Raw genomic sequence first — 17,256 nt, 5'->3', positions numbered from 1 at the left:
TTCCACCAGAAAAAATAAACTTGGACAGAGCACATCGGGCCCTGGGGGCTAATAGAAAGAACTTACCAAAAGATATTATAGCATGCTTCCAGGACTTCAAAGTGAAAGAGCGAGTCATGGCAGCGGCAAGACAAATAAAGGATTATAAATGGGACACCAATAGAGTGGAAATATACCAGGACTTGGCGGCTGCCACCCTGAAGAGAAGGGCTGAGTTGAAGCCGGTAACGGCAAAGTTGCGAGAACTGGATATTCGTTATCGCTGGAGATATCCGTTTGGACTAGCATTCTACAAGGATGGGAAACAGCACATGGTCAAAACCTTGGCAGAGGCGCAGAGAATACTGCAGGGAGACTATCAGATGGATACACCCTCGGCAGCGGAGCGCCCATCGATGGCAGCGGATCCCAGGACTCACCCCAGATGGCAAAGAGTGGGTCAGAGTCGACTACAGCGCCAGAAGTCAGCGGGACGCCTCACCTGACTTTGCATGGCAACAATGGGAGATAAGATCCCACTTGTTTAACAGGATGCGCCCTTGTGGCGAGTTTACCAGGTGCCGTGGACTTGGAGAGCGGCAAGCTGGCCTGGTCGAAAGTTATTGTTGGTTATAAGGTGCAGTAGGGTAATATAGAACATTGGTTTAAACAGGGAGCAAGATAAGAGTTAAGTTAAAGATATTAATAGCTAAAAATGTGAAGGGGTACTAGTGAGTTACAACACCTCCGTGTTGCACCATCCAGAATATGGTAAAGGTGCTAAGGTTTTGGGGGAGGGAAGGGGAGACTAGGGGGGGAGGGAGAAGGAAAGGAGCGGAGGAGGGGAGGGGGGGGGGGAGGGAAGAAGGGTGGGAGAGATGAGTGGCTAATATTGAGATATGCTATAATGATGCTCATAACTGAAGAAGTTGTCTATATATACAATGCTTAAATGTGTGACTATAAATGTGCGGGGCTTGAATACTCCGCAAAAACGGAAGCAGGTATTTAGGGAAATGCAACGCCAGCAAGCCGATGTAATGTTTCTCCAGGAGACCCACCTTAGAAAAGTCCATGAATACTTAATGAATAATAAGCAGTACCCATATATAAGATGTGCATCAGCCACAGAGGTTCAGAAAAAGAGGGGAGTTTTGATAGCTCTATCCCGGTCCCTACCCTGGCAGGTGCATACAACGGTCAGGGATACAGCGGGCAGATATATATTGATGGTGGTCTCCCTTGCTAAGGAATATTACACACTGGTATGTGCATATGCACCCAATGAGAATCAGAGGATATTTATGCAGGAACTGGAGAGGATTTTACAAAAGCATGCTAAAGGTCATTTGGTGATAGGGGGCGACATGAACTTGACACTGGACCCGAAGCTAGATAACTCAGGGGGGGTGGCAAAATACGCGCAGGGAGATAGAGTAGCCTTCCAGTCCTGGCTGGCAAGGTGGGGGCTGACTGACTTATGGAGAGATACGCATGGGACTGAAAAAGATTTTACCCATTATGCCCCCCTCCACAAAACCTACTCGAGAATTGACTATTGGCTGGGCGATGCGATGGTGAGGAGGCAGGTTGAAAGGGTGACTATCGAGCCCTGTAGTTGGTCGGATCACTCTCTGGTGGTGCTAACGCTGAGGATGGGAAGAAGGCCTATAGGCCGTCCCCATTGGAGGCTAAATGAAGCCTTACTCCTAGAGCCACAGAATATAGCTGAATTGGAAAAGTACATAAAGGAATATATAGAGCTTAATGATAATGAAGAAGCCCATCCGACCAGTATTTGGGAGGGAATGAAAGCGGTATTAAGGGGTCAGATAATAGCATGGCAGGCACACATCGTCAGGGATCATAGGGGGAAGGAGGACGCAGTTAGAAATAACATGGAGGCCAGTGAAAGAAAGCATAAAGAGGATCCGTCCGACACGCAAAAATTGCAGGAAGTGCAGCAACTCCGAGCACAGCTTAATGATCTCCAGATGACGGAGATAGCAGGGCAGCTTCAGCGGGTTCGGCAGGAGCATTTTGAATTTGGAAATAGGGCTGGCCGGCTATTAGCAAATAAATTGAAAAAGCAAACCCAAAGAAATTATATTGCAGGGGTATATAATGCATCAGGTCAGTTAGTAAACAGCACAGAAGAGATACAGGAAGTGTTTCGGGATTATTATGGCCAACTATATAAGTCGGACCTGAGGGGCACAAGGGAAGAGATTGCACAATATCTACAGGGGATACAAATGCCAGGCCTATCGGAGAAGGAGGTAGAGGAGTTGTCCTCCCCCATAACGCTTGAGGAGATAGAAAGGGCAATCGCGAGTTTGCCAAATAATAAGGCGCCTGGGCCTGACGGATTCCCAGCGAGCTTCTATAAGCTGTTCTCCAAGTGGTTAGCACCATTACTGTTAAAAGCAGTCACAGCATTTGACAACATGGGGGAAATGCCTTACTCGTGGAGGGTGGCGGAGGTAGTCTTGATACAAAAGCCGGACAAGGATCCCCTATGTTGTGGATCATATAGACCCATTTCCCTATTAAATGTGGACTATAAAATTTTCACTAAAATTCTGGCTGCAAGGCTGCAGAGGGTACTCCCGAGAGTGGTTCATGAGGATCAGGCGGGCTTCATAGAGGGCCGGCAGACGTTCGACAATATTAGATGCCTGCTCCATGTGATTCAGCAAGCTAATGAAGAGCCAGACTCGGTTCTACTCCTCTCGGTGGATGCTGAAAAAGCGTTCGACCGGGTGGAGTGGCCTTTTCTGTTTGGGGTCCTAAAGCAGATGGGACTGGAGGGAAGAATCTTAAAATGGTTCAGCTTGCTCTATACTAATCCCCTGGCAATCATAAAGATAAATGGGGCTTATTCGGAGCCGATAGGGCTGGGTAGGGGGACGAGGCAGGGGTGTGCGGTATCGCCCCTGTTGTTCGCAATATCCATTGAACCATTAGCACAGAGGATTAGAGAACACAAGAGTATACGGGGGGTGGTTAGAGGTAAGAGGGAGCACAAGATTATGCTGTTTGCGGATGATGTATTGCTGACCTTGGCACAGCCTAAACAATCGCTACAGCAGGTTACAGAAGTGATCTTGCAGTATGGGGAGCTCTCGGGCTTTAAAATTAATACCACTAAGTCCGAAATACTTAATCTTACGGTTCCGCAGAGGGAGGCCCAGGAATTGCAGAAATTATACCCATTTAAATGGGCAGCGAGGGCAATAAGGTATCTTGGGGCTATGATTACCCCAAGAATAGAGCTTTTATATCAAGAAAACTTCCCTAAGAAGGTCAGGGAGCTTTTTGAAGAACTGGATAGGTGGGAGGGCCTCACGATTTCGTGGTTGGGTAGAATACATGCGGTAAAAATGATGCTCCTGCCGAAGCTGCTTTATTTATTTATGGCGCTTCCAGTTCCCATACCGCGTATCTTTTTCCAGCAGTTGACTAAAAAGGTTTTTGCATATATTTGGAGGAAGCGGCCACCCAGGGTGCGAAGAAGTGTAATGTACCAAAGGCCGAACAAAGGCGGCATGGGGGTCCCAAATTTTTTTCTCTACTACCAGGCAGCGCAACTGCGGGTATGCGCAGAATGGTACCCGACCAATACCAAAAAGTGGCTTCACTGGGAGCGAGCATGGATGGGGACTAGATACACAGGGGACGCACTCTGGAAACCGAGAAAGGAACTCTTAAAGATAATTGAGAGGGTTCCGTTGGGCTTGAGCCACATCTTACATACCTGGCTTCAATTAAGAAAGCGGGCTTTCCCAGAAAGAGAATATTTCCAACAGATGGCAATACAAGATGCTCCAGGGTTCCCCTTGGGGAGGGAGGAGAGGGTATTTCAGATCTGGGCCAAGAGGGGTCTTTACCAACTGGGGCAAATTTGGGTCAACGGAGAGATGAGGTCATTTGAGGAGTTGCAAGATGAGTACGGATTGGAGGAGAGGGACTTAGTTTATTATAACTGCATCAGAAATTATATACTTAAAAGAGCTAGGGATGAATTGGAGTTGGCAGAGACGGAGGTGGAAAAGGCAATGAGACAAGGAGGGGGTAGGGGTGGCATAACGAGGATATATAGAGCTCTGCTTCTGCTCTCGTCCCCACTGGGATTCTATACTAGAAAATGGGAGGAGGAACTACAGGGTAACTATACGGAAGAGTGGTGGACACATAGCTATAGACACCTATTGAAGCCCTCCATTGCCCAGCCTCTGGCAGAGAATGGGTATAAGATCTTATACTGGTGGTACTATACCCCAGTTAGACTACAGAAATTCTGCCCACAAATGTCGACAAATTGCTGGAGGGACTGTGGAGGGAAAGGCACATTTTGGCATATATGGTGGGAATGCCCAAAGGTTCAAAAATTCTGGACGGAGATCATGGACAGGGTGAAGGAAATGACTGAGATTAGCTATCCGAAAACGGCAGAGAGTTGTCTTCTGCATGTAAGACCTAGCAAGAGCCCCATACATAGTCACAAGCTGGTCATCCATGTCTTAGGAGCAGCAAAATTAGCGCTCGCTCGGGCCTGGAAGCAGCAGGAGACTCCAGCCATGCAGGTGGTGATGGGCAGGTTACATCACCTGTATCAAATGTCAAAGTTGACGGCATTGCGAAAAGGTCAGCTTCAAAAGTTTCAAAAAGTATGGGATGCATATGAACAATGGAAAGGAGTGGAATGAGGCAGGATGATGCACACCCGAGGGGGGGGGGGGAGGGGAGGGAGGGGGGAAGAATTGAAGGGGAAAAGAAATGAGCATATGAGCTGTACGATCTGCATTGTTTGTATGTAGTTGATGTAATAAGTTTATCAGAAGCTTGTATCAGTAGAGGTTGTTTATTTTTGAAAAACCAATAAACAAATATAAAAAAAAAAAAATAGAGTAGTCCTCCACACTCACCCTACGTTCTTGCCAAAGGTAGTGTCGGAGTTCCATCTGAACCAGTCAATTGTCTTGCCAACATTCTTTCCCCGTCCGCATTCCTGCCCTGCTGAACGTCAGCTGCACACATTGGACTGCAAAAGAGCATTGGCCTTCTATCTGGAGCGGACACAGCCCAACAGACAGTCCGCCCAATTGTTTGTTTCTTTTGATCCCAACAGGAGGGGAGTGGCTGTGGGGAAACGCACCATTTCAAATTGGCTAGCAGATTGCATTTCCTTCACTTACACCCAGGCTGGGCTGGCTCTTGAGGGTCATGTCACGGCTCATAATGTTAGAGCCATGGCAGCGTCAGTGGCCCACTTGAAGTCAGCCACTATTGAAGAGATTTGCAAAGCTGCGACGTGGTCTTCTGTCCACACATTCACATCTCCTTACTGCCTGCAGCAGGATACCCGACGCGACAGTCGGTTCGGGCAGTCAGTGCTTCGGAATCTGTTCGGGGTTTAGAATCCAACTCCACCCCCCTAGACCCAATTTTTATTCTGTTCCAGGCTACACTCTCAGTTAGTTGGATAAGTTGTTAGGTCAATCTCAGTTATGTCCTCGCCGTTGCGAGGCCCAATTGACCATGTTTGTTGTTTTGAGTGAGCCTGGGGGCTAGGGATACCCCATCAGTGAGAACAAGCAGCCTGCTTGTCCTCGGAGAATGAGAATGCTACATACCTGTAGAAGGTATTCTCCGAGGACAGCAGGCTGATTGTTCTCACAAACCCACCCGCCTCCCCTTTGGAGTTGTGTCTTCCCTTGTATTTGTCTTGCTATATACGGGACTGACGAACACGAGCCGGTTTGGGCGGGAAGACGGCCGCGCATGCGCGGTGTGCATTGGCGCACGAGGGCTAGCAAAGGCCTTTGCTAGTGAAGATTCCGATTGGAGGGGCTGCCGTGGACGTCACCCATCAGTGAGAACAATCAGCCTGCTGTCCTCGGAGAATACCTTCTACAGATATGTAGCATTCGCTTTATGTGTTCGCTGTTGTGAGGCTCACTTGACCAATGTTTGTTGTTTTTGGTGAGCCTGCATGCTAGGGATTCCCTACTTGTGAGAATTAATTCCCTGCTTGTCTTCTGAGAAAGCAAAGTTACTTACCTGTACCAGGTATTCTCCGAGGAGAACGAGCTTATATTATCACAGTCCCTTCCACCTTCCCTTGGAGTTGTCTCCTTTCTTATTTTTACTTTTTTTTGCTGTAGTATAAAACTGAGGAGACCGCGCTCTCGTGGTGGGTGGGAAGGCTCTTGCGTATGCACGGTGGAGCATGTCTCACGTTCCACAAAGCTTTACTTATGCTAATCATATGTCCCGGACCAGGTGACGCAGGTCAGCATCACCCACTTGTGAGAATATAAGCCCTGCTGTCCTTGTACAATAATACCTGCTACAGCTAAGTAACTTCAGTTTATGCCTGCTAGTACATTTGAGACAAGTTGGACACTAAAGCTCTTGCCTGAAATAACTGTGATGCAGTAAATTATGCTCTGTGAATCACTCTGTACTGATAGTTCCTATGATCTGCACTATGAACTAATTTAGGTATGGGTGCCAACTTTTAGTAACGTCCCACCCTTTCAGGGACATACCTAAATCCACCTTCCATCTTGTTTTTAACCCTAAATAGTCCTGAGGCCCAATCTGGAGCCACGAGGACTTACTAGCACCAGATATTGTGATCCAATCACTAGGAATGGACTTAAAAAAAAAAATAGTCTGCAGTTTAGTTCCCAGATGACCACCCAAACTTGTACCATCGAGTGACTGAATGTAATGTTATACTTGACAGTAAGCAGATCTGTCTCCCTCCATTGAATAGCATACATTCCTGCAAATCGGAGCTAGTATTATTTTAATGTGGATTCATTCCTCAAAAATAAGCACTAAGCTTATCTGTTAGTCACTGTTACTAAACTTTTCAAAGGAATTTTGATACAGAATGTCCCCTTACCTTTGTAATGTGATCATATAACTCCTACCACAAGACTAGGCTCCACATGACAGGAAGAAATGGGAGATGCTGGACGTGTGTGTTGGGAGGGCGAGGCAGAAAGAATGGTGATGCAAGATAGAAGGTGATGGGGAAGAACAAAGGCAACAATATGTGGTACTAACTGATGATTGACATGCATAGGTCATCATACTTGAACATGTTTTTTTATATTCAGTTTTGTTAGGCATAATTTTCTTGACTTAGTAATTTAGAGAAGTATAAGATGTTTTAGCACATTTGCTCAAAAACCTAGGGGCCCTTTTCCTTAAGTGTAGTAAAAGTTTCCAGCTAGCCCACATTAGTTGCAAAAATTCAAAACCCAATTTCTTTATCTTTATTTCAGTGTTGGAAGCACAGCACAGATGCATGTTGGGGACTTACGTGAATGTTTTAAGAACAGATTGCATCTGTTTCCCCCTCCCCAGAAAACTAACTTTGAAGGATTAATTTCTCTTGGCCACATGTACTACATGCATTGTCTGGATGGTTTCCAGAGCATGTGTTATATGTTGAGAGGAAGAAAATGATGCAGGAAGATTGCATTTTTAAATGTACATATGCTATTTGCCTTTAAACCTTTGCCTGTATAGAAAGCAGGAGAAAAAAACCGAGACTGCTTTTAACAGGGGTGGTAATTAAACATTTTTTTCTTTTCATTTGTACAAACCCTAGTAAAAGACTAGGGAACACTCCATGAAGTTATATGGTAATACTTTTAAAACAAACAGGAGAAAATTATTTTTTCACTCAATGAATAGTTAAGCTCTAGATGTTGTTGCCAGAAGGTGTGGTAAAAGCAGTTAGCATATCTGTGTTTCAAAAAAGGTTTGGACAAGTTCCTGGAGGAATAATCCATAAACTGCTTATTAGGGTAGACACGGGGAGAGCCACTACTTATCACTGGGCTTGGTAACGTGGAATGTTGCTACTAATTGGGTTTCTGCCAGGTACTTGTGACCTGGATTGGCCACTGTTGGAAGCAGGATACTGGACTAGATGGACCATCGGTGTGACCCAGTATGTCTATTCTTATGTTCTTATCAGTAAAGAGTACCTTCATTAAATTGCACCCCCTGTTGCATATATTCCTGTCATATTACACAAACAATTAACAAAATATCATACTAATATTAGTATGAAAATTTAGGTACCCAAACCTCACATTCATATTATTCAGAAAAATAAAAGGTCACTTGACAACTTTTGTTTTCTGCTAATTTTTGTCTTTTTGCAGGATGCTGGCAGAATACTGTCCCAGATTGCTTTCACTAAGGGTGAAGTATTGTCACAATGTGACTGAATCAAGTTTGGACGTTTTGCGAAAGAGGTCTGTGGAAATTGATGTGGAACCCCCTTTACGGCGAGCGCTGGTTATACTGCCAGATGATATTGGATTTGCACCATTCATAAACCTACAGATCTGACAAACAGCGGGAATGCACCAGGTATTACACTTGTGGTGTGTTGTGTTTTATGTTCCACCACTACCTTCACTGTTCAGGCCAGATTCCATCAGTAAGAAACCGGATCAACATGTCTAGGAATCAGAATGCCAGATAATCAATGGTGACAAGCTTAACTAGAATATAATACACTGAGAAATTACTGTAGAAACATTATAACCAACAGACAGTTAGATTTGCAATTTGAGATACAAAATTTATGGGGGGAAAAAAAGCTTTCAGAGTTTTCTTAAAGCTTGGATAATGCCAGAAGACTCTGAAAAAGAGGAGATAATGAATTTCAGATTTTTGCCATCAGATATTGAATAGATAAAGATGTTTAATTGGATCCTAATTTAGTTACTTTCAGAAAATGCAATAAGGACTGATTTTCAAGTATTGTATCATGAATTGGCTCCATGTAGCAACATTATTAAATTCATCATATACAGAGGGGCCTCCCCTGACAACATTTTGAACATAATTTAAAATGAACCCTTGCTGTAATAGGCAACTAATGTAGCCTGGAAGAGTAACTCTAACTGATTCGTGTTTATGTAGGCCAAAAATCAACCTAACTGCTGTGTTTTGAATAATCTGTAACCAATTGATTGAAACTTTGGAGCAGCTTACTAGAGTAAAGTTACAATAATCAAGCTGTGACAGTAAAGATGATTGAACAAAACCCCTAAATATATCAGCAGTAAAATATTCTTTTATGGTCCTCAGCTTACTATTACTACTACTACTACTTATCATTTCTATAGTGCTAGTAAACATACACAGCAACTGTACATTGAACATATAAGTGACAGTCCTTGCTCGACAGAGCTTACAATCTAATCAAAACAGACAAACAGGACAAAGAAGGGATAAGGGAATTACTTGGTGGGAATGAAAACAGACATGGGTACTGAACGTGGAGTTAGGACGGAGTTAAAAGCAGCCTCAAAAAGGTGGGTTTTTAGCCTAGATTTGAAGACAGCCAGATCTGGAGCTTGACATACTGATTCAGGAAGTTTATTCCAGTCGTGTGGTGCAGCAAGATAAAAGGAATGGAGTCTGGAGTTAGCATTGGAGGAGAAGGACAGATTATTTATCTGATGAACAGAGTTCCCGGGGAGGAGTGTAGGGAGAGATAAGAGTGGAGAGGTGCTGAGGAGCTGCAGAGTGAATGCATTTGTAAATCAATAAGAGAAGAGGAGTTTTAATACTATGCGGAAATGGATAGAGAGCCAATGAAGTGACCTGAGGAGAGGGCTAATATGAGCACAGCGACACTGGTAGAATATAAGTCATGCAGCTTCCTGAGAATATAGAAAGAGTTCTTCACTATTCAGTTTACATAATGATGCACTGTTAATGAATTGTCCACTTCTGCTCTTAACATTTTGAATATAGATGCAACGAAAAAGTCACCATCAATATTAAGATGTTTAGCAGCCATCCCTGTATCATTAGGACCGCTGATCTTGCTGCTGTCCACAGAGTGCTGTGCCACCATTTGCAGCAGGGAGGGGTCCAGATACAAGTGACCTGTACTAGCATAAACTATTTTTCTGTCCTGGATTGTAGAAAGGATAGGGTACTGTATGGGACTTGTTACCAAAACCACTGGGCTAGTGACCGGAATGTGGATTCCTAGTATGCATTCACGGAAGCAGCATGCTCTTACACCACCAGCCAGCACTGTAATTCTAGAGTTATGTTGTGATGGAATTATATCTAATCTTGTTTTACATCTGACATGCTATTTTTTTTTATTTAAACAGGACAGGCTACAGCAAACAGAACAGCAAGAGGGAAATGAATGGTTTATGTGCAATACTTCTTGAGGTTAACTCTTTGTCTTGTAATCCCCTGCAGGCCAGGGGCCTACTCTTGTCTCTTGATTGACCCTGGATTGCTGTTTTACTGCTTCATCCATAAACTTGTGCTACCCCCAGTTTCCCTGCCTAGACATCCTTTTTGCAAGAAACTGACCTCTTTGCTAGTAGACAGATCAATTGAGAAGAAACAGTGATACCCTTGGAAAAAAATGCAAGAATTCATAGATGTGCTTTGTTTCCAATAGATAATTGTGCATCTTTCTAGGACTTGAGTAACTGATACTTTCTGCTTGTGATTTTAGAAATGTGGTTAATAAAAATTTCATCTTGTTAAATAAAAGCTGTCTTTTTGGCAATCACCATGGTTCTATCCAGGTGCTACAATCTTGGTATTGCTTTTGTAACTTAGTTTTTTTTCCTTCAGTCCGCTCTTCTACAAAGTATAGATTCCTCTGATGCACATCTTCCCTGGGCATGTTCAAAATTCACTTTTTAATATATATATTCTAATGCATTCTGTATGAAATGCCTAGCCACCCGCCTAGAGTTACCCTGCAGCCACTTAGAGGGTCTATTCACAGCTCAGGTCCACCTGCTGCTTGTGCTCTACACTAGCACCCTCCTCCCACCAACTGGGTCACAACCGCCTCTGGGCGAGTCTCCCACTCTCAAGTTATCCCCAGTGATTTCTAGGTTACTGGAGGCCACACTCCCAGGGGTCTCTTGGTTCCCAGAAAGCACTCACAGACCCAACACAAACCACCCGGATTCTTTATCAGTCCAGACAAGCAGAACAAACAAACAATTGTGTTTATTCTCACACTGGAACAATGAACAAAAAAAAATGTGCAAATAGCAAACAGTAGCAAGTAACTGAAAAATGGATCAATCAGAAAACTTAACATCTATATACTGTCTAAACAGTCCTTGAACAGAGCAGGTCATATAATTGTTCACAGAACCTAAGTGAAAAGATCTGTCTCTTTCTTATTCCAGGCTAAGACTCAAGCAACAGTCAGCACTACTGGGTAATTTTCAAAACTCCAGGCTAATCAGTATAGTTTCAAATAAAAACTGGTTACATCACGACAGATATGCCTATTATCTGTGTGCCAAATAAAGAAAGAGAAGTCAGTCCTTGGTAACAGCTTTAAGCATAAATATGCACCACCTGCTGGCCAAACAGGAAAAATACACAGGACATAATGCAGGAAAATATCCAATACAATTTACTTGCTTAAAAACACACTTTCTTCACACATTCCATCTGTATTTGAGCATATCAACTAATGCATATTGAGTTAATTAGCTGATTAAAATGGAAAAATAAATTCGTGCTATTGGGGCAATTAAATTTGTGGGCAACAATTTGAGAGCAAAAGGACCACTACACAGTCCTTTGGAGAAGTCTTCACACCCTTAGATAGCAGAATGTGAAGTTTCTAAAAACATACTTTTCAAAATGTATTAAAGTAGGAATTTGTTTCATTTGATCTAAATAGTCACATACATTACATTGTCAGTGTAAAATAACAATTCTATAAAGGTTCAAAAAGCATATAAATATAAGCAGGTCACCATGGTGACACACACACAAAAAAAGGGACCCGACACCTAGCTTTTGCATCCTTGAACATGCATATATATTGATCAGCTATGGAAAGCAAAGCAGGCAGTAATGGCAATGTGACTTTCACTCCCCCTTGCCCACTCCAAAGTGGCATTTCTGATGTAGGTGCCCACCGACATACCCCCAAAACCCCAGCCCTGATCAGAACAGGAAAGAAGAGTGGCTGCATATCGGGCCATAGCTGCATCTTCTGCTGCCCGGTACTGAATGTAAAATTTAGCACCAAAACAGCAGAAGGAAGAGGCTGTGGTCTGACATGCAGCTGCTTTTCTCCTTCCTCTTCTGATTAGTGCTAAGTGCAGCTATAGCATTGTAGTTTGTAGCGGCAACGGCAGCAAAAGGAGCAAGAGCTGGGTATATTTGTGCCATGGGGTGGGTGCCAGGGTGCTTTGGGTGAGGGGAACTTGGGTGTCTGTGCTATAGGGGTGAGATGATAGGGAGAGAGCTGGGTGTCTGTGTGCTGGGATTCAAGAGCTGGGGCGGTATGTGCAGGTGCAAAGGAGAAAAAGCTGGAGAGGTATGGAGAAGTTCACTTATAACGGGCTCAGATACACAAAACCTAATGAGCCAGCAATGTGGTTTTTAAACTGGTTCTAGATGGTTAGTGAGCAAGGAGTACAGCCAGACATGCATAAAAAGTTTCTCTGAGCTCTTTTCCTGTCACAGTAGCAGCTAATTAAAACAGACTGCAAAGGTATTGTAATAAACTAATTACTATACAAATGTGAATGCAAAGGAATGCACAGACGTTTTCCAAATGATGCACACAAGCAGCTCCTACCTTTACCATGGAAATTTTAATGGGAGGTCTGGAGCTGTCTGTCCTGACAGTTCTTCATAGCAAGTACTCCACAGCCGTCTCCTCTGCCCCTCCTGCAAGAGGAGAAGGACCTGCTGTAGCGCTCCTACCTGGGCAATGCCCTCTAGTATCTGGGCTGAGGCTCCCCTCACCAGAAGCTCTGGCACTAATATGAATTCTGGAGAGAGGGAGTGCTACAGGAGGAGTTAGCTGACACTACCCTGTCCAGCCCCGTGGCAATGAAGCAGGGGTGGCAGAGGAGAGAAGAGAACCCCAGAGCACGAGCGAGAACCCGGGGATGGGGGGCGTCTCGAGAGAAACAATAGTTTTCACTGGCATCAGCGGATAGGGCCAGTCTTAGCAAGTGTGGGGCCCTATGCAGACCAATTTGGTGGGGCCCATCCTAGCCCCGCCCCCACCCTAGCTCCAGCTTTGTGTAAATGGAACTGCAGACCATAACATGGATTTTGAGATGTCACAAGTATTATGTGATATACCTACCAACTGACTTTTTGGGAAGGCTTTTTGCCCATGAATATGAAGGATACTTGATTTATCAAGAAGAGCTGTAGCCTGGATAGCTGTTCTGCATATATTATGAACAACATGAACGGGACTATGGTTTCCAGATTAACAGCCTGGCTACACAACTGTTTAACTAACGGAGTTTTTCCATCACATTACTATTATTGTTTTAACTCCTACTCCTAAAAACCCCAAGGAAAATTTGCTAATTACTGTCCAATTGCATCTATTCCCTTATTGGTGAAAATAATGGCAGGGTATATTGTTAAATTGCTTGATCTGGAAAAATTATAGTACAGAAAATAGTTGCACAGGGTAAATCTTTATTAAGTCTAGGTCAAAATGCGATTGTTATACAATGCAATCTATCCCATGCGTTCAATTTAGTCGACCACGGGATTTTATTATTTAGGTTAAATTAATTAGGTATCACTGTCTGGTAGCATATTATCTTGGTTCCATTGTTTTATTATCCACCTTATAGAAAAGCTAATAATCATCATACCTGGCTTGCCTTTGAATGGCAATGCAGGAGGCAGTGGCACAAACTTGCTCCAGCTGAGCAGCTCCACTTCACTTTATTTTATTTTAAGTCGACTCGCACCAGGCACCAGCAATGGCGATGGCTCACCTCCAACCAGGCTCCAGCTTTTCCCTTCCCGCTCAGTGACTCCTGCCCGCCCTCACGGAAACAGGAAATACCTCATCAGAAGGAAGGCGGGACATTGAGCGGGAAGTGAAAAGCTGGGGTGAGCCGTCGCTGCAATTCTGACTGTCGGGGGCCAGGGCCGTCGCTGCAAGCCTGCAACTGTCAGGGGCCGGGCCGTCGCTCCTACTGTCTGTCGGGGCCGTCGTTGCAACTGTCGGGGTCCAGGGAGGCGGGAGCTGACGGCGGGCTCAACGGTGGGTGGGCATCGAACCAGTGGCGGAAGCGGGGCGGCCGAGTGAGATCAAATCATGATGCAGTCCGAGCGGGGGTCGGTCGGAGAGGCAGAGTTGAGGCACGCCATGCGGGGCCCCCTTAAGCGCGGGGCCCTATGCGGCTGCCTTGTTCGCCTCTGCCTAAGACCGGCCCTGTCAGTGGACTGCGGCCCCCTGCAGGAGAATGTAGGCTCCCGGCATCAACAGACAGGCAGTTTTTGAAAAAAAAAAAAAAAAAAGTTACGCGGGCTTTGTATGAGAGCCGTCTGTAGCATGCGCACAGCAGCCACACTTAGCGATTGGCTGCTCAGCACATGCTCAGCTCGCCAACTGGCTTCCTCCATATCACATGCAAATGAACTGGGTCGCAAAAGCAGTGAGCATCTCATTTGCATGCTATTCTTTTCGGAATCCCCCTGTATTTCCAAATCAGTTCTTCTTACCAATTTGAAAATACAGATGGATTCTTAACGGGGATCTTTGTGCATCTGGGCGTAGGAGACAGCTTCTGAGGAGAAAGGAGTGCATGCCAAGCATAGAAACCTAGCTTGCTCTCTCTATGGCTCTTTGTGGGGTATTCACCCTGGAATGGCAGCTGCCATGGAGCCTTCTTAATCAGGAGCATATTTAGAGCTGTAGTAACTGCAGAAGCAACCCATAAGAGTCATTGTTATGGTGGAGGATATTCTCCATCAGCCCTCTTGGTAGGATCAATTTAAATTTTGAAATTTTTTTTGGTGTGGCGGGGGGAGGAATGTGACAACAAGGCTGCTGCTGGGGTGGCTGCATTGATGATGAAGAGTGACTTTAGGCTGTGGTTGCTGGGAGTGGGTGAACTAGGTTAAAGCTGCCGCTGCTGGGAGCAGGTGGGCAATTGAGAAAGGCTAAGGCTGCAGCTTCTGGGAGTAGGTGGATGGGTGCCCCGCCCCGCCCCACCCTACCCTCACTTAGCAGTTTAAGCTTAAGCTTCACCTCATTACCCTAGAAATCACAGCCTAAAGCCTCTCTCCATTCCCAGATACATTGTATGTGGACAATGGGGAGAGCTGCACTATTCCCTCTAAGCTGAGCAGAAATCTACCTATAGTTGTGCTGGGGGGGGGGGGGGGGGGGGGGGGTGCGTTGCTGTTTCACCATCACATTTCCAGTAGTGAGGGTTGAGCAATCTCTGCAGGTCTCCAGTGAATCTGCCTGTACCTAGTGATTGAAAACAATATTGAAGCACCCTCCCCCACTGGCAGCAATTCAGTTTGAGTACTCCTCTCAGCATAGAGGGAACAGTGGAGAGTAGTAGCCTCTTATCTACTTCTTTCCTGCTACTGCAGGGGCGTAGCTACGGGTGGGCCCAGGCCCACCCAATTTCAGTCCAGGCCCGCCCAGCGCCAGCGCCAGCTCCCATTGCCGGCCACTGCTGCTTTTCCTGATGAGCAGCAGTGGCCGGCGCTACAAAAAGAAGAAGCGCTCAGCTGACTGAGCTGAGCGCCAACGCATCGCTAAGGAAGAGAAAAAAATGTTTTTAAAAAAATGCGGCACCGCAGGCAGCCTCGAACCATTGGCCGCTGGCTCTGTGCAGGCTCCTCCCGTCTCTTACATCACTGCCCCTGTAGCGAAGCAGGGGCAGTGACGTAAGAGACGGAAGGAGCCTGCAGAGCCAGCAGCCAATGCTTCGAGGCTGCGTGCAGTGCCGCGTTTTTTTTAAAACATTTTTTTTCTCTTCCTTAGCGACCCGTTGGCGCTCAGCTCAGTCAGCTGAGCGCTTCTTCTTTTTGTAGCGCCGGCCACTGCTGCTCATCAGGAAAAGCAGCAGTGGCCGGCAATGGGAGCTGGGGCTGGTGGGCCTGAATGGGAGAGGGAAAATGGATGGCAGGATGGGGGGAGAAAGAGGGAAAATGGAAGGATGGGGAGAGAGAGGGAAAACAGATGGCAGGATGGGGAGAAAGAGGGAAAATGGAAGGATGGCGAGAGAAAGAGGGAAAACAGATGGGAGGATGGCAGAGAAAGAGGGAAAATGGAAGGATGGCGAGAAAGAGGGAAAACAAATGGCAGGATGGGGAGAAAGAGGGAAAATGGAAGGATGGGGAGAGAAAGAGGGAAAACAGATGGGAGGATGGCAGAGAAAGAGGGAAAATGGAAGGATGGCGAGAAAGAGGGAAAACAGATGGCAGGATGGGGAGAAAGAGGGAAAATGGAAGGATGGCGAGAGAAAGAGGGAAAACGGAAGGATGGGGAGAGAAAGAGGGAAAACAGATGGGAGGATGGCAGAGAAAGAGGGGAAACGGAAGGATGGGGAGAGAAAGAGGGAAAACAGATAGGAGGATGGCAGAGAAAGAGGGGAAACGGATGGATGGGGAGAGAGAGGGAAAACAGATGGCAGGATGGGGAGAAAGAGGGAAAATGGAAGGATGGCGAGAGAAAGAGGGAAAACAGATGGGAGGATGGCAGAGAAAGAGGGGAACGGAAGGATGGGGAGAGAAAGAGGGAAACAGATGGGAGGATGGCAGAGAAGAGGGGAAACGGATGGATGGGGAGAGAGAGGGAAAACAGATGGCAGGATGGGGAGAAAGAGGGAAAATGGAAGGATGGCGAGAGAAAGAGGGAAAACAGATGGGAGGATGGCAGAGAAAGAGGGAAACGGAAGGATGGGGAGAGAAAGAGGGAAAACAGATGGGAGGATGGCAGAGAAAGAGGGAAAATGGAAGGATGTGGAGAGAAAGAGGGAAGACGCTGGATGGAAGGGTAGGGAGAAAGAGGTGACACTGGATGGAAGGATGCAGAAAGAAAGAGGGGAGACTATTGGAAGGATGGGGAGAGAGAGGGGAGACACTGGAAGGATGGGGAGAGAAAGAGGAGAGGCTGCATGGAAAGGGGGAGTAGTGAAAGATTGGAGAATAAGAGGAAGGGGCATGGGGAGAACAAGGGTGAGAAAAAGATGAAAAGCCATAAGTAGATGAAGGAAATTAAAGAATGGATAGTAAGAATGAATTAATCTGGACACAGAGAGAGGCAGAAAAATATTGAAGAAAGCAAAGAAAAAGGAGAGAAAAATGACAAATGGCCAGGAAACCCTGGCAGAAGAGTTAAGCGAAAACGAAGGAAAGCAGAATCTAGAGACTGGGAGCAACACAATGAGAAAAAGTAAATGGCCATACAACAAAGGTAAAGAAAATAATTTT

At 45.6% G+C, this 17,256-nt stretch overlaps 1 protein-coding gene across 2 annotated transcripts in view; it reads left to right on the top strand.

Annotated features, from left to right (window-relative positions):
* FBXL15 (F-box and leucine rich repeat protein 15) overlaps positions 1-17,256 on the top strand; it is a 77,079-nt gene that overhangs the window by 47,816 nt on the left and 12,007 nt on the right. The window contains exons 4-5 of one of the 2 annotated variants that reach the window (XM_030203548.1): positions 8,172-8,382; positions 10,152-10,592. In XM_030203548.1, the coding sequence (XP_030059408.1) occupies positions 8,172-8,361 (190 nt within the window). In that variant the 3' untranslated portion in view covers positions 8,362-8,382; positions 10,152-10,592. Of the gene's footprint in view, positions 1-8,171; positions 8,383-10,151; positions 10,593-17,256 lie in introns of those variants that run through there. The other variant, XM_030203549.1, reaches the window with a different exon arrangement.

Source organism: Microcaecilia unicolor, chromosome 5 (assembly GCF_901765095.1).
Source record: "Microcaecilia unicolor chromosome 5, aMicUni1.1, whole genome shotgun sequence".
In the NCBI taxonomy this organism is placed as follows: Eukaryota; Metazoa; Chordata; class Amphibia; order Gymnophiona; family Siphonopidae; genus Microcaecilia; species Microcaecilia unicolor.
The sequence above is the reverse complement of the archived record's forward strand: the minus strand, read 5'-3'. Positions and strand labels throughout refer to the sequence as shown.